Raw genomic sequence first — 24,701 nt, 5'->3', positions numbered from 1 at the left:
GGCAAATTATAATACCTCCAATTCCTTACCTATAAAATGAGGAGGCTCGGTTAAATGTTCAGTAAAGTCACCACCAACTCAGATTTCATGATTCTTTGAACAATATCTAGCAAAACCTATACAATGGGGGACAGCTAGGTAGTGCAGTGGATAGAGTAGCAGCCCTGGAGTCAGGGACCCAGAAGTCAGGGACCCAGGAGTCAGGAGGACCCAAGTTCAAATCTGGCCTCACACTCTTACTAGCTGTGTGACCCTGGGCAAGTCACTTAACCCCAATTGCCAAAAAAAGGGGGAAAAAACCACTATACAATGGACTATATTTTTAGCATGTTACAAAAGGTGACAGAACTATGTATTATTGAATTTTAAACATAAAGAGATGTTAAAGATTTAAAGTCAATCTCCAAGATATTATATATTAAATTACTTCCCCAAATGGCAATTTATGCCATAAGAAATTAGTTTTTTGGCTCTCACTTAGATGATATCTAAATAGACAAACACACACATACATCAACTGTCTCCAAAACATAAATGTAACTATTACACCGGCTGACATATGATCTTTAGGATATCTCATCAAGCAATGAATTCATGAACAAGCATTGGTTAAATATAGGATAAGCCCTGGAGATTTAAAGGCAGAAATGAAACAGTTCATGCCCTCAAGAAACTTATTACTCTATTGGAGGAAACAACATGTACACATATGAGCATACACAAAATACTAAGTAATTTTTTGGGAGGAAGCCACTAGTAGCTGGGGTGATGATCAAGAAAGGCTTCGTGCAGAAAACAGCACTGAAGATGAGTACTGAAGGAAATCGGGGATTCTAAGAGGAGGTGAGGAGGGCGTACACTTCAGGCAAAAGGACAGGTAGAAATAAATGGATTTCTCTGCTGCAATGGGAGCTGAGCTGAGATTAGATGTAAATCAAACAATAGTGGACACAGTCAGCATGATTGTCTGACTTCCTCCAGCTCCATTCAATAGCACGTAAGTAGGTATGGAGAAGGGGGATGGTAGGAGAGATCCAAGGGTTACTGTTTGACATGGTGTTGCTCCGGGAGCTTCAATAACGCTATCATATCTCACAACGTAATGTTTTGTTACTAGGATATACATAATAAAAACAGTCTAGAAATCTACAAAAATATACATTAAAACTATCTACAAAAACCAATACATATACCTTGCTGTGGGGTACAAATTCTTCCATCATTTTCTTTAAAGGGTTTTCATAATCTACAATCATCTGGCCAAGTCGTGGATATTCCCGATCACTTAAAAACAAAATCGAAAAACCAATTTTTCACTGAGTTTAAAGTCAACAAACTCAAATTTTCAAATTTTTTTGAAATAAGTTATACCTTGCTCCATGGGTCATTTCATGAGCATAATTGTATAATCCAATGATTGCTTTTCTTTCTTCAATTCGTGACAGCAGTATCATTAATGTTGCGTAAGTTATAATCAAATCAAGGTAGTTTTTTGTTAAATCAAAGTTTACAGTCTGGAAAAAATTATGATGCTTTTTTTTATTTTTGCAACTGCAAAATCTCATATGTGAAAAGCAAATAAAATTCAAACAATTATTTCAAATAGCTTTTAAGTAAAAAAAATTTCCCCCTTGCAATGCTAATTAATAACTTTTACTGAAAATATGACTAAATTTTGGAAAAACTAGTGGTATAAAATATTTCAATCGATTAGAAACTTTCAAGATAGAAGGCTTGAAAAGGACAATTATAAAAGAATAGGAAATATTACCATCAAATCTCAAATGGGGGGTGGGGAGGATGGTAATTTCTAACATTCTGACATACCAGAAAACTATACTTTTTACTTTGACTTTCTCCAGTAAACATAATTTGGTAACCTCATCTTGCATTTTGTATTGTAGTGACTTATCAATTAAGAGTTGATTACTTAGAGGGAACATAGAATTTTTAGAATTAAGACCATAAAATTAAAACAGTCAATTTATTACTATAAGTGTAAGGCAGAGATGAATTATAGCTCAAGGAAACATCAATTCTCTAGTCAAAACAGAATATTTAATGCCCAAAGTGCATAATTTTAAAGAAAAACAAAACCACCCTATGCCAAGTACATTATAATGATTAGATGTTTGTGTTATCCTTAACAACCAGGAGAAAAAATAAAAGCATTAAATCCTTACCTTCCCCTTAGTTATTTCGAGTAACAGCTTAACTATAAGGATTTTTTAAAGTTAAAAGGCTACTGGATCTGTTAAGATCTTATTAAAAAATTAAGATACTTACAATATCAAAGAAGACTTGGCAAACATCAATAGTATTCAGCAATTCACAAACATGATCCTGAAAATAAATCATTCATGTTAATCACTGATATTTAAAAATAACTTTAATCTATCATACAAACATATTAATGTTTCTATTTGGAAAGACTTCCAGAAACAGTTCATTTAAAATTTCATTATATATAGGATGGATAAAGCATTATGTACAATTTTAAATTTAAATGCCAATTTCAAGCAATTAAGACTTCATATTAAATTCCATACCTTAAATTCCATAACATCTACAAATGTGAAGTAATATAATGCCAAATTCTTTAAAATCTCGGATTTTTCTTTCTGCAGCTGAGCAAGCTGTTGCTGTAAAATAATCACAAGTACACATGTTATTATTTGTATAGTTCAGAGATGTTTTAAAAATTAATAGCAGAACTCTTCCTTGGGCTATACAGGTAAAACCAACATAACTGCAATATGCAAGCAGAAGCTTTTGAAACTGTAGTCTTAGATAATTCAGATTTTTTAAACAAACCAAAATACTCAAGATAATAATTGCTAAAAGCAATCTGCAACTGATAGTGTAAGGCTATAAAACAAAATGGAGATTAGTACCTGTACTGAACTATTAGCAGAAATAGACACAACTGGAGAAAGTTAGGGAAATAAAACTATAAAATGAGCAAGTTAAAAAAACTAAAAAAACTAAAAACGTCTGAGCACAAATCAATATGATGAAAATGGTATTATTTGAGTAGGAAGAATAGGTGAAGAAGTTTACAAGTAACACTACAGAAAACAATATGCTTTGTAAATTTGAACTTACCAAAAAGAACATCCAGGCAAAGCCACGTTACGCATGCAAAATAAAATGTAGATACAAACATAAAATACAGTAACGGTTCTTTGACCAGTTCCACAAACACAATAATACATTAAACAAAAGAAAAATAGAAAGAAATGAGAAAGAAGCAAACAGTGGTGTTAAGACAGTGGTGAACATATGGAAGAGGTATATGTGAATACAACAAAAATAATGAAATTAACTTTTAATAAACGGCTTAACATCCAAATAATTTTACCCCACTTAGTTGATTTTAATATAAACTCTTACAAAGAAAATTGTTCAAAGTACATTAACAGCTACTCAGAGATAAAATTTAGTGACCTCCATGATCCAAAACACAAAAATAAGCTTCATAGCACTAAATACTGCCAAAAAAAAAAGTCAAAACTCAAAACATCTTTTGAAGTCATTTCTTGGGACCCACTTACATTTAATTCATAATTCTAATAAAAGCCTAGATATATGATGTTCCAACCCAAAGCAAACTAGAATCAGTAACTTTGGAAATGGGATATTAGAGTTTGGACTAACAGGGGTGGGGAACCTGCAGCCTCAAGGTCACATGTGGCCCTTTGAATCCAAACTTCATAGGACAAATTCCCTTAATAAAAGGATTTGTTCTGTAAAACTTGGACTCAGTCAAAAGGCCGCACCCAAGGATCTAGCCACAGGTTCCCCACCTCTGGACAGAATCTATAAACTTCTCATTTGTGTCTTCTGAAAGTTTCTGGGATCCTAGGATTTAGTACCTTAGAAACCACCTGGTCCAAAACCCTTGTTTCACAGCTGAAGACCAGGGAAGAAACTGAGGACCAGGGAAGTTAAATGACTCCCCAAGGTCAAAAAGGTAATGAGTAGCAGAGTCATGACTTGAACCCAGATCCTCTGATAGTAAATCCAGTTCCCTTGATGACAATGAGAAAGACAAAAATCTATAAAAAGTATATTTTTAAAACCTTTAACAAAGAGTAATAAGAGTAATAGGGACACATTAAGTGAAAGGTAAGCAGCCTTATGTAAAATAACTAAAAGATATTAATATTGTCATACAATGAAATTCACGATAGCCTTGAGTTATAAAAAATTTATATCAAGATATTCTTTTAAAGATAAAATATATTGGAACTAAGACCAGTAATCAAACTGTGCATACCCTTTGACCCAGCAATGCCACTACTAAGTCTATATCCCAAAGAGATCATAAAAAAGGGGAAAGAACCCACATGTACAAAAATATTTGTAGAAGCTCTTTTTGTGTTGGCAAAGAATTGGAAATTAAGGGAATGCCCATCAATTGGGGAATAGCTAAACAAGTTGTGGAATATGAATGTAATGGAATATTATTGTGCTATAAGAAATGACAGCAGGAAAATTTCAGAAAAACCTGGAAAGACTTACATGAACTGATGCTGAGTGAATTGAGCAGAACCAATACATTGTAACAGTAACAACAATACTGTGAAATTATCAACTATGATAGACTCAACAATACAATGATCCAAAACGACTCCAAAAGACTCATGATAGAAAATGTTATCCATATCCAGAGAAAGAACTATGGAGTCTGAATGCAGATCAAAGCATTTTTCACTTTTTTGCGTGTGTGGTTTTTCCCTTTGTTCTGTCTCTTCTTTCACAACACGACTAATGTGTAAATATGTTTAACATGATTGCACATGTATAACCTCTATCAGATTGCTTGCCATCTTGGGGAGGAGGTAGGGAAGAGACAAAGGGAGAAAAATTTAGAATTCAAAATCTCATAAAAAATGAATGCTGAAAACTATCTTTACATGTAGTTGAAAAAAATAAAATACTATTTACCAAAACAAAATGATGAAATATGCAATATATCTTGGTTATGTACCCTGTGACACATTGCTGGGCATACACTAGCAATGGAGTCAAAGACATATGGAATCTTTCTAACAAAATATTCACAGTAGCAATTTTTGTGGTAGCAAAAACCTGAAAACAAAATTAGTTTTTATGAATTAATCAATGCATAAATAAATTATGTCAGTAAATGAATTTAATGAAAGATTATTAAGAAATGACAAATATGAGGAAGTCAGAAATACTGGGAAACTTTTATGAACTAATAAAAGTAAATTCAAAATAGAAAGAAACATATTAACTACAATAATGCAAAAGTAATGTAAAAAAATGCAAAACTATAAACTGAAGCCATATACTGTAATCATGGCTAATTTTGGTCCCTAAGGAGAGCTAGGGATGTGTATGTTCCTCTTTTACTTGGAGAGATGCTGGCTATGAGCACAAAATTTTGGAAAAGCTAACAGACATGGTCACTATTATCTATGGGTTCTGCTTAATTTTTTATTTGTTATAATGGAAGACTCTAGGTAAGGGTAGGAACAGAGGTATAACTGGAAATGACTTTGACATAAAAACAAAAAGCATCAAAAATTTTTGTAAAAAAGAAAAATTATAGCACAATAGTATTACATCACATATCACATACCAAAAGCATATTCCTATGCTTACTCAGCCATTCCTCAATTGATGGGCATCTCTTTAGTTTCTAGTTTTTTGCCAAAAACAGCTGCGATAAATATTTTTGTGCACATATGACCTTTTCCTACTTCTTTGACCTCTTCTAGGCATAGGTCTTGCAATGGTATACACTGTTCACTAAGTTTCTGAGTATAATTTCAAATTGTTTTCCAGAATGGTTTGTGATCATTCACAAGTTTATCAACAGTGAATCAATGTACCTGTTTTCCCACAAGCCTTCCAATATTTATCATTTTCTTTTTTCTTATCTCTGCCAGTGTGATGGGAATAAGGTAATATCTGAGAATTGCTTTAATTTGAGTTTCTTTAGTTACTAATTTGGAGCATTGTTTTTTCATATGGCTTAGTCCAACATTCATTTTTTTCACATGGCTATTTTTTTATATAGCCTGGCTTTTTTCCCCTGATGTTCTTAGATTATTTATCAATTGGGGAATGGCTCTTTTTCTTATTAATCTGAATCCATTCCTATCTTAGAAATGAGACCTTTGTCAGAGAAAATTAAGTTGTAATGTACAAATGTAATGGAATATCACTGTCCTATAAGAAACGAGAAAACAGATGATTTCAAAGAGACACAGAAAGACTTATATGAACTGATAAGGAGTGAAGTAAGCAGAACCAGAAGGACAATTTATACTATAATATCAATATTATAAAAAAGAACAATTTTGAGGACTTTTATAAACTGATGAAGAATGAAATGAGCAGAGCCAGAAGAACAATTTGTACAGTGACTACAGCACTGTGACAACAGCACTGTAAAGACAAACAGCTTTGAAAGCTTTATAAGAACTACAATCAGTATAATGGGACCAGTGATGAAACATTCTATGCACCTACTGACAAGGGAGATAATAGATTTAGGGTGCAGAATGAGATACATATTTTTGTAGACAAAGAGAGAGGCAATTTGTTTGGCTTAACTATGCATGGTTTATCGCAAGGAATCTTTTTTTTTCCTCTTTATTTTAATACGTGGGGAGAGAAAATTATTTCTATTTATTAAAAAAATAAAAATAGAGAGGTGATGCAAGAGATATGTGCAATGTCGCATGTACTTTCACATGAAGTCACTATATTAGTTTTACTTAATTGTTTTACTTTTTTTACTCATGGAGAGGGAGTAATCTATAAATGTTAGCAATGTAAAAACAAAACATCAATACAACTTTTTTAATTAAAAGAAATAAAAATGATGAATGTGGCATTCCTCATTAATTCCACAGACACCAAAAAAAAAAAAATGAATAGTAGTTAGAACTAGAAAGGAATTAAGAGATTATCTAATCCAATTCCCTTATTTCATGGATGAAGTTGAAACTCCAAGTGATTAAACAACTTATCCAAAGCCAAACAGTTGATAGATATTAAATTGGAACCTGATTCCATTAAATTATGTTGAAGGAATTATTATTATAGTTTGCTCAAATATGAGATTATAACTTCACACAATGAAATAGATAACTCAAGCTGAATGAAGCTCTTGAGAGAAGAAGCTTTTAATTTTGTTTTGGAGTCCCTCAGAAAGTAGTACAGTGCCTGGGAAAGGGGAGTGGGGGAGAGGAAGAAAAAAGAAGGAAAAGGAAAAAGAAGAAGAGGAGGAGAGGAGGAGGAAGAAGGAAATTTATATAGAACTTTTTACACAATGGTTTACAAATATCATGTCATCTTATACTAATAAGCTTGGGAGGCAGGTATTATTAATATCCTCATTTTACTGATGAGGAAAATGAAGGAGATAGAGGTTAAGTGACTTGTTCAGGGTCACAAGTAAGAGTCTGAGGCTGGATTTGAACTCCGGTCTTCTTGACTTCAGGCCTAGTGCTCTATCCACCATACTACCTAGCTACCTCTAATAAATTAACAAATGCTTACTGGATTGTTATATCAATTTGATTCTACTCTGTATATTTTGTGGTTTTCAAAAAGACAGTCCCACTTACAAATATTCCCTCAATCTCGAACACTTAGTCCAACATTCAAGAATATTTAATATAGTAAAGACCTGATTTGGTTGCCTTCCCATCTCCCTACTCTACCCCACCCTCAAAAATCACTAGCTCAAATTCAACAACACATATTCAATATGAATCTTGATCTAGCTTTTTTGGAGAGATAGAGAAGCTATTGTTAAAATTTTTGCCTTGAGTGTTGATTTATAAAACAATGAACACACTGACAGCACAGGTCAGGTACTATGTTCTGATGGCTCTATTTCATCAGGACAGGCTATTATGTCTCTGCTCTTCTCAAATCTTCAAATTTAAATACAAGAATGTTGCCCAGTCTGTTTACGTTAATGACACAATAGAACAGTCACAGCGCAGAAAGCTTTGTGAAAAATAAAATGATACAAAGAATTTTTTTTAACTGATAAGGAACTAAAAAATTATCTAGTTTAACTCCATATTTTATAGATAAAGTAACAGAGGTCCAAGTTAATGTCAAAGCTAGTTAATGTCAAAGTCAGACAGAACTCAGGTCTTCCAATTCCTAGGAGTCCAGTCTTCTTCAAAGTATCTGCTTATTTTATAAAGTTTTTAATTTTAAACAAAACTTAATAGTAAGTCATAATCAGTTATCACAATCAACAATTACTAAGCAAGTGCTAAGTAACTGAGCATAGCACCAGGCCTTGATAATATAAAAATGCATAAAACACAGGTACTGACCTTCAAAGGAAATTAGTTCAAAAGCTTTATTATCATGACAAATCAGTGACAAACCAACTTTTTATCTATTAACCCCAGACCTATACTAATATCACAAACTTAAAAGAAAAAAGCACAAGCTTTTGCAAGCCAGTGTTTGTTAGAACAGTTCAATAAAGAAGGAAATATAAAAATGTAAGAGATTCACAATTTATTCCTCCAATGAACACAAAAGAAAACAATTCAGTCTGCATTTATTAATAGTATTGCTATGTGTGAGGTACGGTACTAGGTGCTAGAGACATGAGAGAAATAAGATATAATCTATACCTTCTAAAAGCTGAAAATTTTACAAAAGATAGTCACATAAATAACCATGAGTCAAAGTGTGACAAGAGAAAAGGAGTTTGGGGGGGAGCGGTTTGAGTACTTCTAAGAAATTTGAGGAAGAGATCACTTCAAGCTAGGGGGGAGGAAGGTGTTAGCTGGTGGAATGGGAAAGAAGTCAAACCCTGAAAGGGAAGGATTTCAACAGAAACAAGGTGATGGAGAAGAATCAGGTTATGAAGGTAAATGAGTTTTTCCAGGCACAGAAAATGGAAGAAGCAAAAAAAAAAACGAAAATGAGAAATGTCAGAATAAGTGGTTCATCTAATGAATGAAACGAAAAGTGGATGGATGAATGAATGGGAGGGGGGAAAAAAGCATTTAAGCCCTTCCTATATGCAAAGTATTGCATTAAGAACTGGAGATTCAAACAGAAAAGACACTCTCAGCACCCAAGGAGAATCTCATTGTAATTGGTGGGGTGGGGGAATGCATATGGAATATTTTAGCAGCAAGTCATATAAGAAAGAAAGACCCCATGATCCTTGGGGTAAAACAACAAAGAAGGTAGTAATGTTTCTTCTTTAATATTACCTCTAATAAAATTATATCAGGTTCCAATGTTGAGTAATTGACAATGCTAAGGACTTTGCTGACAATAACTTTCTTTTCTGAATCTTCAACAGATGTGGCTGCAGTAGTTGCAAGAGCAATTAGAAGGCTGTATCTTCACAGGGGCTGCTTCCCAGAATGATGGCTGTGGGCAACAGACTAGAAGCACTGCTTTTCCAAAGGCTTGTCGGCCAAGAATCCTGGCCTGTCTCCATCACGGTCTAAATAAAAATATGGTAGCAGTGGTTTGACTTGCTTTCGAAGTGCCTTGTTGGCCTCAGATAGATTGGCCTCCCTGACCTGTGGATGGCATTTGGTGAAAATGCTAGCCTTTTCTCCATAGGAATTGATTCCTTGAATGATAAATGTAAGGACTGGACAGGAAACAGGACTGGTGGTCTAGGCTGCGCTTTTTAAATTGTGGGTTGCGACTCCATATGGGGTTGTGAGAAATCTGGCAAAAGTAAAAGGTTTCTGAATGCAGCAATGACCAAAAATTAATCAAAATCAAATGTGAAATGAATCTGAGGTGTTTCTGGCAGCGCTTGCCCGTGATGAATCAGGCAACTTCACTGCAGTTTAGGTTTTGAACATAAAGCACACATACTTTGCAGTGTGCATGCCCTCATGAAAAGGGGTCCTGAGTGGAAAAAGTTTAAGAAGCCTTGGTCTAGGGAATGCTGTTACTCCCAGAGCTTTTGTATTTAGCTAACTATTGGGAGATGTTCATTAGTAATTATTGCTGGTGGCAATGACGAAGACAGATCCCTTCTTCACAATGACCTAGAATGAGGGCTGTAGAGTGTAGGCTCTGTCCAGTAGCCTGGGGACACTGTCATTCCCAATGCTCTTGGATTCAGGGTCCTAGGCAATTTCCATTGGAGTCTGAGGGGAGATGGTAGTAGAGGCAGTGGTAGTGGCTTGACTTGCCTGGTGCCCAAATAATCAGGAGAAAGAAGAGTTTATTCAAGTAGTGATATTCAGACAGATAAGGATACATAAAGATCAAATGACGAGAGAGTAAATTGTGTAAAAGTAGAAATGAAGGTCCTACAAAGTTAGAAATAGCATTGGAAATAACTGGATGATGCCAAGGTTCCAAAATCCTAGATCCCGAGATCCTAGGATAGTAGTGCCATTTTTGATAAGAATTAACTCAGTTCCGTCTATGTTAAGTTTGAGAGGTCAAACAGAAATATCCACATGGAAATAGCCATTAGGTGGTAGGAAATATTGGACTGGCATACTGTTGAGCAAAAGATACAGATATGAACATTAATAATATAAAGGTGATAAGATATATATACACAGGGGTGGATAAGATAACAAGGAAAAGGGAAAGGAAGGTAACAAGAGAAAAAAAGAGAAGCAGAATTTCCCAATAGTTGTTAATGTACATGAACAGTTCTCAAAAGAAATGCAAACTGTTAACAACCATATGGAAGAATATTACTATAATAAAAGAAGTGAACGTCAAACAATTTTAAAATTTTACCTCACATTCATCAAATTAGCAAAGAAAACAAAAGATGAGAACAGTTAATGTTGGAGGGATTATGCAAAGTTAGGAACACAAATACACCATTGGTGAAGCTATGAATTAATACACAATCATTCTGGAAAGCAATCTGAAAGAAAATAACTACAATTTCCACATCCTCTGACTACTGATAAGCCTACGTCCCAAGGAGGTCACTGACAAAAACAAAGACTCCATATACATCAAATATTTACAGCAGGACTTTCTGTAGTAGCAAAGTACAGGAAACAAAGCTAACGTCCATCAATTTAAGTATATGGAACTAAAAAATTCCACACGACTTCTATACAACTACCAAAGCTGACTCCTTTCTCTGAGAGGATAGCTCTTGGGAGTTATTGGCCCCTCTCCAGAGAATGGGTCCAAAGATTTGGGGCCATACACATTCTATGCTTCTAAGCACTGATCTCTCATATTTAGACTGACTGGACACAATGACAATAAATGCATTTTTAAAATGTGAAAAGAAAAAAATGGCTAAGCAAAGTATGGTACATGAATGTAATAGAATATCACTGTTCTGAAAGAAACTATGAAAATTATGAATAGACAAAAACATGGAAAGACTTACATGAACTGAAACAAAAAGAAGTAAGCAGATCCAGAAAAACAATATTAAAAATGACTCCAACAACGTAAATAAAAAGAACCACCACAAAAAAGTCTGAATGTCGTCAAATTATTAAAAAAAATAACAAGAAAAAGCTTGGCCACAAATAAAAAGATATGAGAAGAAATATTCCTCTCCTCTCTCTAGCTTTGCAGAAATAATATTTATTCCTTGATGTGCTAATCAGGGGAAAATCTAAACAATATAAAAACAAAATATATCAATCAAAATCTACTTTTAAAAAAAGATAAAGGGCCACCAACAGTGTCAAATGAAAAGAGATGAAGTAGACTATACTTAAAGCTTTTAACAAGATGAGCTGACCCAAAGATTATTAAGAGAGTTTAAATTTTTGAATAGAGAAAACCATGATTACTAAAAAGAACGGCAAAACTTATTTGAGATTTTAAAATCTAGCTTAGCTTCTGAAAGACAATGAAAAGAAGTAAATTCAATATAACTTGAAAAAGTTCAACCACAGAAAGGAAACACCAAGATTTCTTCAACTCTGCTTCTGTAAACAATGAAAGTTATACTTAGGCTCTTAAAAAATGGGATATATTAAAAAAAATTTTAAATGTCTTAAGAGGAGAAAAAAATTCACTCTCAGAAGGCTGTGTTCCATGTTTCAGCCTTCTTCTCCTTCCATCCCTGCAGCCATTTTTCTCTCATTGGTGAGGTCCTCCAGAAACTTTCATTTCGAGCAAAGACAGACCAGCCATCCTTCTTTCTCTTGACTTTGAGCCCACCCTGCCATGCAAGTACCTCTCCACTTCAGCTCCCTTTTATGTTTTCTTCCTCCATTAGACTCTAAGCTACTGAGAGGCAAGAACTGTCTTTTTGCTTGTAAATGAATTAAAAATTCATTCATTTCAATTAATTGAACTTCATATTCATTTGTATAGGCAAACTGCATAAGTAAAGCACATTTTATTTGAAATATATTAACCTCTATCATTAATAAAAAGAAAGTCTTCATATACACCAAATATCAAAATATTTAGAGCAGTGGTTCCCAAAGTTATTTGGCCTACTGCTTCCTTTAAAAAAAAAAATCACTCAGCATCCCCCTGGAAATCTACTTTCTTTAACCCTTTGACTTTTTTTTAATTTGCAATACCTGAGGCTACCCCTCCCCCCGAAAAAAACTGGTTCGGTGGCCCCCCAGGAGGCATTGGGAACCTATAATTTAGAACAACACTTTTGTTGAGAGCAAAAAATTGAAAACAAAGATGTCCATCATATGGTGAATGACTAAACAAACTAGTACATAAACATGATGGAATATTACTATGCTATAAGAAAGGCCAATTGTGATAAATACAGAGAAACATGGAACTATTTATATGAACTGATGCAGAGTGAAATAAACAAAGCCAAGAAAACAATAAACACACCATTCCTGTAGATGTATCCCTGATCCCACATTCCACTTTGTCTACTCAAGCAGAATGCCCCATCTACACTCCTTTTATAATCTTCAATCTCTCCCTATTGGCTCCCTCCCTACTACCTATAGAAACCCCTACCATTAAAAAGATCTTCATTTGAGCCTACTCCACAAACTAGCTATCATCCTTTATCTTTCCTCCTGTTCTGATCTCCTAGAAAAGGTAATCTACACAAAGAGCCTCCATTTCCTCAATTCTAAACCCTCTGAATCTAGCTTCTGAAACTCAATTGAAACTCCTCTCTCCCAAGTCAGGAATGATCTCCAACTGCCAAATCTAACAGGTTTTTCTCAATACTTATACTTTTTGACATCTTTGCAGCTTTTGACATTGTTGATTATCCTCATCTCCTGGGTACTCTTACATCTTTATGACACTGCTCTCTCCTGGTTCTTCTCCTACCTACCTGATTTTTCAGACTCCAGTAAAAACGGTCCAAGAACCCTGAGATTTACAACACCACCTAGATAATAAGTAGTTCTTCCAGCTATTTTCATAATCACCATCAAGGGGAACAAGCCTTGAGGAAAGGGGCTCTGCAATCCCCACTGCCACCCCCAGACATACAACAAACAATTGCTGAACAAATGTCACTGCCAGGTAAATGTTACAGACATAACTAACAAAGACCTGGAAAATAAAGTTTTTAACACCAAAGTAACTGGAATTGTCAAATGGTTCAACATGAGAAAGAGAAATGGTTTTATCAATGGAACAGGCATTAAAGAAAATGTTTTACTATCTGCTTCACCACTGTACCCTAAAGACATTCCTATCCGACTTGCAACTGAAAATTCAGTGTTGGTCTCTCTGAAACAGAATATGAACTCCTTAAGGGCAAAGAGTATCTTGCTTTTCTATTTGAATCCCTAGTTCTTGGCCCAGTGGTTTAATACACGGTAAGCACTTAATGTTTTTTCTTTGATTTATTCATTATTATCACAAGATTGGTTATTATAAAACCACATTAATGTCAAACTACGGTGATATTTCAGTTTGACTACAAAGGTCTTTATTCTTGGGGAACAATGGAGCATATTGGCTGTCTATTTATATAACACTCTCAGTTCATGACTGATTAACATTTTTCCATCTCTGACAACAGATTCTGAGAGTTGACCTCAGTGGCAATGTAGTCCATCCCATACACAAAAAGAATCTCCACTATAATATTCCCTGACAAGATTTGGCTTCAAGGCCTGTAAGGAGCAGGAAACCTCCACTTCTCAAGAATTATATTCTTGGATTATCTTTAATACCATTTATGATACATAAGTACTGCTAATAAATATGCTACAGCATATTTAACTCCATCATGATCTCTCCATAATCTTTTGGGTGACTACAATTTTAATTCTTTGAAAATTGTGACATTTCATGATTTCCAGCATCACTAGAAAACTACTTCAACACATTCACTCTATAACTGATATGGGTACTTCTACCAACAATGGAAACAACTTATTTATACCTAGAGATTCTGTGTAATTCCTGTCCATGTCCTTCAAACATGCTAGGGACTTCCTTTAGATCTATTAGCATTTCATGGATACCAATGGAGCACAAGGACTGTCTAGAGGTTCCATCTCTCCCTCTTGCTATGGGCCCAACCCATATTCCACTTGTACATTTCTCTGACAACCTATTTACTACTTCTTCCATGCTGTACCCTGCTCATGCTGGTTCTTACCATATCCTACCTCCACTGTTCTTAGAGTGATGCCAATATTAGTTCTTCAGAAATTGTGGTGTTTCAATGACTTGCAGTCATACATCACCAGCAAAAGAATACTGATGCTCAAAGATAGGCCTTTTTATCAGACAGATGTTTAGAATCCTTAAAAGAACTACATCATTTATCAAAATACATTCTAGCCTTTACTCCGTTTGTTAAATTTTGGGCACATTATCCATCCTAAGTGTACCTGCTATAGAAAACTGTTTGTAAGAATCTACCTACTTCTTCCTCCTATTTTCTTCAAGAACAAACCTCAGTCCATACATGTGTATTTCATTCTCACAGAAATGTTATAAAGATGGGAATATTAAGCATATGGACAGGTAATTAATGTTGATTCTTCAATCACTTTTCATCAGTAGTAATCCCCTAAATGATTTTTTTCCATTTAGTAAATATTACTCTCCCTTCAGATATCCTAAAAATAAATTCCTCAATGCCTTTACTGTCATCAATACTGAAAACAGTTGGTACACAACATTTCTGTTCTATTTTTTTATGTTTATTGTCTTTCTGTTTCATCTTTAACTACTCTGGAGATGATCTGAATTAATTAGGTCTCATGCCCAAGTTTCCCACCATCAGTATTTGCTATTTTGTGAAGTGATACTACTTTATCTTTTAACATCTTCTTTAGTTTTTAATCTTGAGCTATATTTTTTTCATCTATTTTTCACTCTTCTATGACCAATTCTATTTTGAAAAATTAAGTTGCATATTTGTGCATAAATTATTTAAAGACTAGATGTCCCTATGTTGCCCAGCCTAGAAATACAGTCATCACTCATTAGCTCCGATCTCACTTCAATTCAAAACTGAAGCTTTGACCTGTGAACAGCTTTAGGTCAACTGCAACTCAGACCTGCCAGCCTCAGCTTACCTAACAGCAGAAATTACAGGCATGCACCACTATATCTGGCCACAATTAAGGCATATGTTGACACATTCAGAGGATATACTCTAGTTCTTAACAGAATTTCTGTAGTTTTTCAACCTTTCCAACAACAACTGATGCACAGGCTATCACTATCTTTATGGTGATCTTTTTACTTATGATTATAGTGAGTACTATAAGACATGACCTATAATTCTGCAATTTTGAGTGTTTCCTTAGGTATTCTTTACTTTAAAAAAAAATGCATTTTAGGAATGTGCTATATCCAAAACAAATGACTAGGTAATTCAAAATAGCTGATAATTAGGATTTGGGGGGGGGGGGCACCACAAAAAAACTAGGCAACAAATCAGTTTTTCTTTTCTAAACTACTTAACTTAAAAAACAACCACATGAGGATTAACAAGCTTCCTTTCAGATGAGAACCCTAGTCTGGGCAAGATGCTGAATTTTCTTTAAAGTCTTCCTGACTTTGTTCCCACACCTTTTGTTCTTTCCTAAGACTAAAGTTAACTTTAACTGAATTGAAGTTCTAACAGTTTTCACTAGTTCCTTTGGTGATCAGGAAATCAGGTTAAAAGAAAATCAAAAAGCTGTACAGCAAAAAGCAGCAAACAGTATTGAAGCATTTCCACCTTACCTGTGTGTGGTTGGCTTATTTCTACACTAGACTTCTGTAGATATGACAGCTACACGGTCCTCAGGCCTCTTTCCCAAACAGAATAAACTCCTTGAAGTTAGTGCCTGTTTTTGTCTTCTACTGATAGCATATTATACATAGGACAGACATTTTATAAATGTCTACTGAATCAGTAGACATTTATTAAATGTCTGTCCTATGTATAAAAAATCAAGTGTCCCATGAAATGTTTTTTGTTGCCGTGATTCACAATGAAAATCAACGCCTTTTTCTGTATTTCCGAGAAAAATATGAGTCATCATCCATTCATTTGGCTAGAACTTTTTTATGTCTTCTGGTTTCATTTATAACAAGAATTTTGAAATTAACTATATTGACTATAGTCAATAGTTAATATCCACAGAACTAAAAACATTAGCATCCTCCACCCTAATTTCTGCCACTCCGCAAACTGTCACATAAAGGGAAAGGGGCCACATAAGACAGAGGTCTCCTTTGTATAAATAATTCATTGCTTAGTAGCTAACCTATTTGTCATATACCTTACTATAACAGGCTGATTCTTGGGCAGCTAATATATTCTGTCACGAGGAGTACACCTGAAGTTTTTCCTAAACCTAGGTCATGTTTATGCTATGAAGAAGCAATGAAGTACAACTTCTATAGAGGATTTCCTATTATTTAAAAAAAACTTTTAAAATTATTTTTATCTTCTACTATCATCTGAAATGTATTTAATGTATGTATGTATATGTGCATACATGCATATATTTATGTATATATGTGTGTATATGGTGTCCCAAAAGCCTTAGTGCAGCTTAAAGCTTTAATAGCTTAAAATAATAATATATAAATATATACCAACGGTATATAAAATAAACTGAGGCCTTAACCATTTGTCCATTTAATTCTTTCCTTTCCCTGAACATAAATACTGCATACATTTTCCTTCCTATGACAAAGATCTTTGCAGTTGCACAGATTCACAACCTCAATCATCTTAAGATCCTTACTCCCAGTAGCCCCACATATCCAATCAGTAGCCAATTCTTTTCAATTCTAACATTAAAATATCTTTCCTATTGACAACTGGTCTCTCTATTCACATAACCACCATCCTATTTCAAGTACCCATCATTGCTCATTGTTTAAATGTTGATCTGGAGTTTGCACTAACTCAAAAAAACCTAAGCTCACTGAATAAGGATTGTTTCATTGTTTGTATTTATACCCCAATACCTAGCAAAGTGCTTAATACACAGAAGGAACTTAACAAATACTTGGCTATTGCTTTATAATTTCTCTAGCCAAGTACCCCTAAGCACCAAATCACTTAAATGGTTCCTCCTCATATCTTCCATTATCACCCACCCTATCATCTCCTTGTTACAAAATCTTTTCATGACCATTTCACAAACTACCCTATCAAGCAAGAAAAATCCCCATAAAAAGGGGTTTATTAAGCTAGCACAGAAATGAAGAGTGAAAGAACACCCACATACACCCACACACCCCTAAAAATAAAAACCGCAAGATTTTCTTGAAATGACCTGCAAAGGGTCCCGATTACAAAATAGACCTCCTGGTTACAAAGAATAAACCCCTAGTTACAAAAGGGTATCCCTAATGTTCTCTACATAAGTGGCAGAAAAGGAGACAGAAAACCCATGGCTTTTTCTCTTTTCCCTTCAAGTTTCAGTCAACTTTTTCTAGAAGTATTCCTACCAGCACCAGCAAACCTAGATGATGATCATAGGTATAATAAATAGTATTTATATAGTACTTTAAAGCTTGAAATGTGCTTTACATATATTATTTCATTTAATCCTCCCAATAATCCTATGAAGCAGATTTCATTATTATTCCCATTTTACAGATGGGGACAAAGAGGCTGAGAGAGGTTAACAGACTTGCCCAAGATAAAATAGCTACTAAGTGTCTGCTGGTCCTCCTGGCTACAAGTCCAGTATTTATGTCCATCATATTCATTCATTTAATGTTTTAAAATACAATTTACAAGTACATAACTTCATGAAGTTTTAACTTGTGAAACAAGGTTTCAATAATGTTATCTATTCCATTATAACACTGTAATTAATAAGGCTCTCAAATCTTTGGCATTGGTCCCTTACTCACCCCCTCCATTTTCCATAGAAAATAATGCCTTAAATAATATATTTTCTTCCAGAAACACCACTTTCCCCTTAACTATATTTACAAAGTCTTCAATTTACTAAAAGACTTTGTTTTAAATGTTCATTTGAAGTGCTTTTTTTAATGCTTATTTTTTTAAAAAACTGTTGTAAGTGCCAATTAGGTTTCTGAGCTAATCCTCAAAGCCTAACCATCTTTCCTCCTCCTGCCCCCACCCCATCACCTCCAAGTGTTAGCAAAAACAGTGCTATTTAAAATTTATTGTTGAGGGAGAAGGGACTTTTATCAACAATTCCAGGAAGCCAAAGGCTTCTGGATTATATGTTCATCACAGGGAATAAACTTTTCCTGAACTCACTGGACTCTTTCAATGATGTAACAAAGCACTGATTAAGAGGGATACTGACTCAATCAGCTAAGGTGCAATTCTCTACCTCTTGTTTAGAGTTCTTAAAAAAGCTAGGCTGATCTGATGTACTCGCTATCTAGGGGGTTTTCTCCATTTGTTCCTCTCCTAGTCTGGTCTTGATTCCATTTGTTTTATAATATCCTTCAATAGTCTGATTTCTTCCCTTCACTTTCATTTAAGCCAGATATGTGCATGTGAAAATTTGCTCAATTCAGTAAGGATCCTGGAATGATTCTAGTATTTTGTTATCTTGTTATTCTAATTATGTCATAATCCTTTCCTTGTTTAATGACATTTTAAATGCTTGATCTTGGACTCTTGGTTTTAATATTATACAATTCCAATCCAATTAGTTGCCTGTGTAGTTAAATCTGCCTGTATTCTTATTGAGGCACACCAAATAGATGTTTAATTACAGAACATACTTTGTTAAAAATGCACTCTTTCTGATCAGCAACTGAAAGGGCAGAAAGCCTTTGCTCTAGCAAGATACCTACCAAAAAACATCATAATCTTATTTTATTGTATATATTTGGGGGGATAAAAGAAGAGCTATTTGGTCCGAAAAATCCAGCTCATTCCAATTCACTTTTTTCAGGTACAAACTTGACAAAAGACTTTGAAATATATTGCTTACAAAAGTGTAGTGTAAATACTATATGTAAGGAAAGAGCATTTTAAAAGTTACTGCTGTAATATTGGATCTTAACACATAATAAAATTAAATAAGAAATAAGTGTTACCATGTGCCATGGACTCATGTAACTTTTTTACCAGCAAGCTCAAGAGTTGGCTTGTTGGTGCCCTTTTCCATCTGACTGCAATCAACTTCCCCTCTTAAAAAAAAAAAATGATTCCTAGACCCTTAATACCATTAAAGGAAAGGATCCCAGACCTTTTCCTCCTCCCTGACCTCCTAAAACAATATATCAATCTTTTTAGGTATTTTTAAAAAGGAATACTATAGGAATTGCAGTATAATATATTATAGGACAATAATCAGGGAGTAAAAATTACAAATGAAGGAAGGCAACCATAGGATTACAAACACAGGTCTTTCAGTCACTCTTTCATACCTATTCTAGCAAACTAAAATTGGATCTCCTTTACCTTTCTACTCCCCTCTTACGAGTTGGACACATTTTTCTACTAGCAATTCCTCTCCCAGAATCAGCCCATTAAATATTATTTTAGAGTTCTGCTGCATGTCAAATAATTTTATTTAATAGGGCTGAGGTATTATAATCCCCCTGTAACCTACTTCTCCAACCTTTAATCCTGAATATGATAATCTGGGGCCAGAACTGGTGAAATCTATTGCAACATTCTATTATTACAACAGGCAATTCTGATGGGCTAAAGGACTTTTTGCAATGCCTATGTTACCCCATTTTGGGGGGAAAGTACTACCTTTCCATCCAGTTCCAATGCATTCCAACACATTGATGTTTTAATGTAATATTTATCTGTGTAGATGCCTTATAAAGGCATCATGACACTGTCACTAGAGAGCAGGACTAAGAATCAAGAAGAACTAAGTCCAAGATAGAAAGAGGGACACAGTGAAAAGAACACTGTCTCAGGAGTCAAAGGGTCTGGGTTTAAATTTAAATCTTGCCTCCCACATTTATTAACTTGTGTGACCTTGGATAAATCACTTAACCTCCCTGGGCTTCAGTTTCCTTTCAGTTTGAGTAGTAAAATGATGGGGGTTAACTAGATGGTCTCTTAAGTCCTCAATTCCGCTCCAGATGTATGATTCTATAACCAAAAGAATATATAAAAAACATTCTTTTTCTAGTTCTATTCTAAGTAGAATTTGATTTATATAGAACAATGTACCTTTTTTGGCTTAAAAAAACAAAAAAACGAAAAATCTCTTAACTTTGCACATAAGCAGAAGGGCCAGGATTTGAACCTAGGTCTTTGACTCAACAGCCAATGTTCTTTTCCATGTACTAACAACCGAGAGACCTGGCAAGTACTGCCTTTAATACACCAGCGGTGTGACCCTGAGTAATTCACTTAACTGCTCAATATTCTAGGCAACTCTCAGTATGCCTAACCTTGCATATACTGCAGATCTAAGGAATGGAATCTGAAGTAACAACAGTCTTGCTAATTTGAAATAAGAAAGGAATTTCTAAATTAATTTTTTTTAAATCATTGTACAGCTTGAATCTCATTATGGACAGGTCAGTTAGCTTTACCCAAAGAAAATAGTTCTTTGTTCAAACTGCAACTCAATCAAGTGTTTCAATAAAATATAACCTTGGTAACACAAACAGTACTGACCAAGCATTAAATATGAAAGGCCAAGTCCAAGATAATTGTGAATAGCTGAGTACAGCCCATCACTATTATTAGAAAAACAGCATAAGAAGGTCATTCAACTGATATTGGATCAGTTATGTTACCTCTGATGCAAACAGAGTTGTTTAACTAAGTCTTGATGGGATGATGCCAGTCACATTCTTCAATAAAATTAAATAACTAAGAATATTTTTACTCTTGAATATAATTTCCCTTGTGTTCTTCAAGAAATGGCAACTTCTTCAAAGTCATTCCATGAAATGCCTATAGTCACTACAGGAAGAATATAATCCTTCAGTGAACAAGAAGGATCTGAGTAAATAATAAGAGGTGAAATGACATACATTAAATAGGAAACTATTCTAAGAGATCAAATTAGAGACAAAAGATGTGGATTCAAAGCCCTCACTTGCTATGTGACCTGACTTAGTAGCTATATAACCTTAAGAAGAATGAAAATTGTTCCAACAATGGGAAATAAGACTGCACTTATTTTAAGTTTCTGTTTCAGAGATCACAAGCAACAATCTCCTGAATTTTCACCAAAAATTGCTTCCTTTCTTCTAGTAGCCTCAAGAAGAATGAAAATTGTTCCAACAATGGGAAATAAGATTGCACTTATTTTAAGTTCCTGTTTCAGAGATCACAAGCAACAATCTCCTGAATTTTCACCAAAAATTGCTTCCTTTCTTCTAGTAGCCTTTATCAGCTATATGAAGAAAATGGTGATGAGACTCAGAATAGGTCAAAAATAGGCCAAATACAACATATAAACCTATTTGGTATTTGGTCAAACAAGAATGGTGTACGGCATATGGATGGAAACTAACAAGTACTTGAAAGCAAAGAAACCATGGTGATTAACAGGGATGATTCAATAGTGTACCAAACCTGGACCACAATCCTCACCAGCGAACAAAATCCATAGGTTAATCCTCCTATTTCTTGAATTTATTTGGTATTAAAATCACTGGTGATGTTAACAGAATCTTAAATTTGAAATATTAGCTATTTCTTATAAATCATTAATATTGCCTTAAATTTAGTGTAAAGAGACATGGGTGGCTTATACAATAAATACATTCATACACACACACACACACACACACATTCCTCTTATTCCTCAGGACACAGATACAAGCAGCCAATATTCAACTTAAAGGACTATCTCAGATTATTGTATTACAATAGATACTTCATTTGACTTTGAGGTTATATGATGTTTTACAAGAATATGCAGATAAAAGCTGCAGAAATTCCATTCCTATCCCAAACTAATCTAGTACTCCTCCCTAAAAAAAAAAAATCTAACCTTTCTAAATAGTTTAGTTTCCACATAAAGAATAAGAACTCTGTTGTTTCACCAAACTAGTGTGGAAGTATAAAAGTGTTCAATAAGTACTTGCTGATTATTACAAATATCTTAAAGGCAAAACTGTGTAAGCATTTCAAGATGTAAATTTCAAAGCAATAAACACTATTAACAATGGCTATACCACTAGAGGTAGGAAATAATAAAAATCAAAGAATGTTGATAAAAAGCTTCAATCACACTAATATGTACCAAGACTGTATACAAAACTGAGCATTAGTAGAGATACAGCAAAATCTCATTAATTTGGAGTTTGTCATCATCTGAACAAGAAAATCCAATGAATACTACTTTCTGTGAAAAAGTGGTTGCTAAGCAAATTAAGAGTATGAATAAGCACTTTCAAAGAACCTATTTATAACCAGAGGTCAACAGGGCTTAAGACTGATACTTTTAGTTAATAATTATAAATCATATTTATCTATTAAAATAAGATTTCTACTTTAGGGAACACAAAGTGATCCTAGAGTTACTACATGTACATGAAAACAATAAGATTATTTTCATAAAGCATTATATAATTCATACTTTTCACTGGTTCTGACAATCTTCCACCTCACCTCCGAATTTGTGAAGCTTTATTACAGAATGTGAAGTTATCATGTTAATATAGTTAGTTAATATAGGAATATAATAAATCTATGAACAAATCAGACTAAGAGGTGATATGATATACATTAAATGGGAAGCTATCATAAGAGATCAAATTAGACACAGAAAAGATGGGTTCAATTCATCAGGACTGAGACATCATAGTTATGTGACCTTAGGAAATACACAACTTGTCAAGGTCTCAATTTCCTCATCTGTAAAAGGGATATAATTATACTTAAACTATTTATCCCACAGAGTTACTATTAAGGTCAAATTAGATAATATATAAAAATATTTTGTAACTCTAAAGTGAAATTAAAATAAAATTGAACTTACTGAAGAACAAAATTCAAGAACAGACATATAAATATAAAAGTTAAGAATAACTGAAATATGAGGAAATAAAAAGACTAAGGATTCCAAAATAAAATGAAAAGATTTTAAAGGAAGCAAAACTTAACGTGGAAAACATGGAAAGAGAGAAAATCACTCAAAGTAATAAAATTATTTTTACAAAGTAACCTACAATTCACTTTTCACTAATTTCATATTACTTTCTCATTTGTTTCTAAATGTAACCACGTAATTAATGATTGTTTTAAATTATTTTAAAATTTCTCACTACTTTTTTTTTGTTCCAGATCTAAGATTTTATCAGTACCAGGGAGGCAACTCCTGTCAATGGAGATGGGCAACTACTCTGCAACTGATACTTTGAGAAGGCTGCCTCAACAATGAGAAATTAAATAATTTGCCTGTGGTCCCTCAAACAGGTATATCAAGAAACTAGACATGTAATCAAGTCTTTCAGATGCAGATGTTGGGTTTTGTTTTTTTTTTTAATTCACTATAACACACTGATGTCCATTCACTAAGTCTAGCTTATAAAAAACATGCACACATATACACAAAAGTAACCATCAGGTGCTGTTCTGGATAAGAATACACTTAAGAGAAAATTGTTAGATACTTTCCAACTCAACATTTTTTTTCTAATATATGACTTGTTTTTAAGTTTTAAAGTTTCTAGATTCTAAAACTACTAGAGGAACAAATATATCTTCCAAATAAACACAAAATTTCTAACAAGAATAAGTTACTAATTACGTATGAATTTAAAAAAAATAGGTTTTAGCTAAAATGAAAAATTTCCAAGTAGGTATTCAAGATGCTGGAAGAGAACTAATCCATTTTTATTCACTGCTCTAACTTTGTAAGAAAAAATAATTAAGTACAGAAATTGTCTCATATTTTCTTTGACAAAAAGGCAGTATGTCATATTTCTGCCTCAGAAAAGTTGTTTCTAAAACCTTACAGAAGTAGAAGAGTAATATATAAAAAAGAAATAAGGAACTTGATAAAGATTAAAAAAAAGCCCAATGATTGGTCTTTTTTTCCTGAGAAGAGATAAAATAAAATATTATGAAAGTAGCATTAGGATACTTACATTGTTGTTGCGAGTCTCTACAGCAGGAAATTTTCTGACTATGAATTTCACAGCAGATTCCAGGTTTTTATCAATTAAATATGATGGTTTTGCTTTTGGGTCTCCACATGCCTACAAAAAAAACAGTAATAAGATAAAATGTGAAATATTTCTACTATCTAAAAAACAAGTAATTGTAGTAAATCTGCAAACAAAAACTAGAAAGATATATATATTTTAGTGAGCAGGTGATAAAATGAATAGGCAAAGTGCAAGGATTGTCACAGCTGAAATATGCAATG

At 33.8% G+C, this 24,701-nt stretch overlaps 1 protein-coding gene across 1 annotated transcript in view; it reads right to left on the bottom strand.

The window, feature by feature from the left end:
• NCKAP1 (NCK associated protein 1) overlaps nucleotides 1-24,701 on the bottom strand; it is a 131,672-nt gene that overhangs the window by 83,820 nt on the left and 23,151 nt on the right. The window contains exons 2-6 of the mRNA XM_027865846.1: nucleotides 24,421-24,531; nucleotides 2,550-2,642; nucleotides 2,287-2,343; nucleotides 1,372-1,514; nucleotides 1,194-1,284 (exon numbers count right to left, since the gene is read on the bottom strand). Coding sequence (XP_027721647.1) covers nucleotides 1,194-1,284; nucleotides 1,372-1,514; nucleotides 2,287-2,343; nucleotides 2,550-2,642; nucleotides 24,421-24,531 — 495 coding nt within the window. The remainder of the gene's footprint in view (nucleotides 1-1,193; nucleotides 1,285-1,371; nucleotides 1,515-2,286; nucleotides 2,344-2,549; nucleotides 2,643-24,420; nucleotides 24,532-24,701) is intronic.

This window comes from Vombatus ursinus, unplaced genomic scaffold, assembly GCF_900497805.2.
Source record: "Vombatus ursinus unplaced genomic scaffold, bare-nosed wombat genome assembly UNPS02014779.1, whole genome shotgun sequence".
Lineage (NCBI taxonomy): Eukaryota > Metazoa > Chordata > Mammalia > Diprotodontia > Vombatidae > Vombatus > Vombatus ursinus.
The sequence above is the reverse complement of the archived record's forward strand: the minus strand, read 5'-3'. Positions and strand labels throughout refer to the sequence as shown.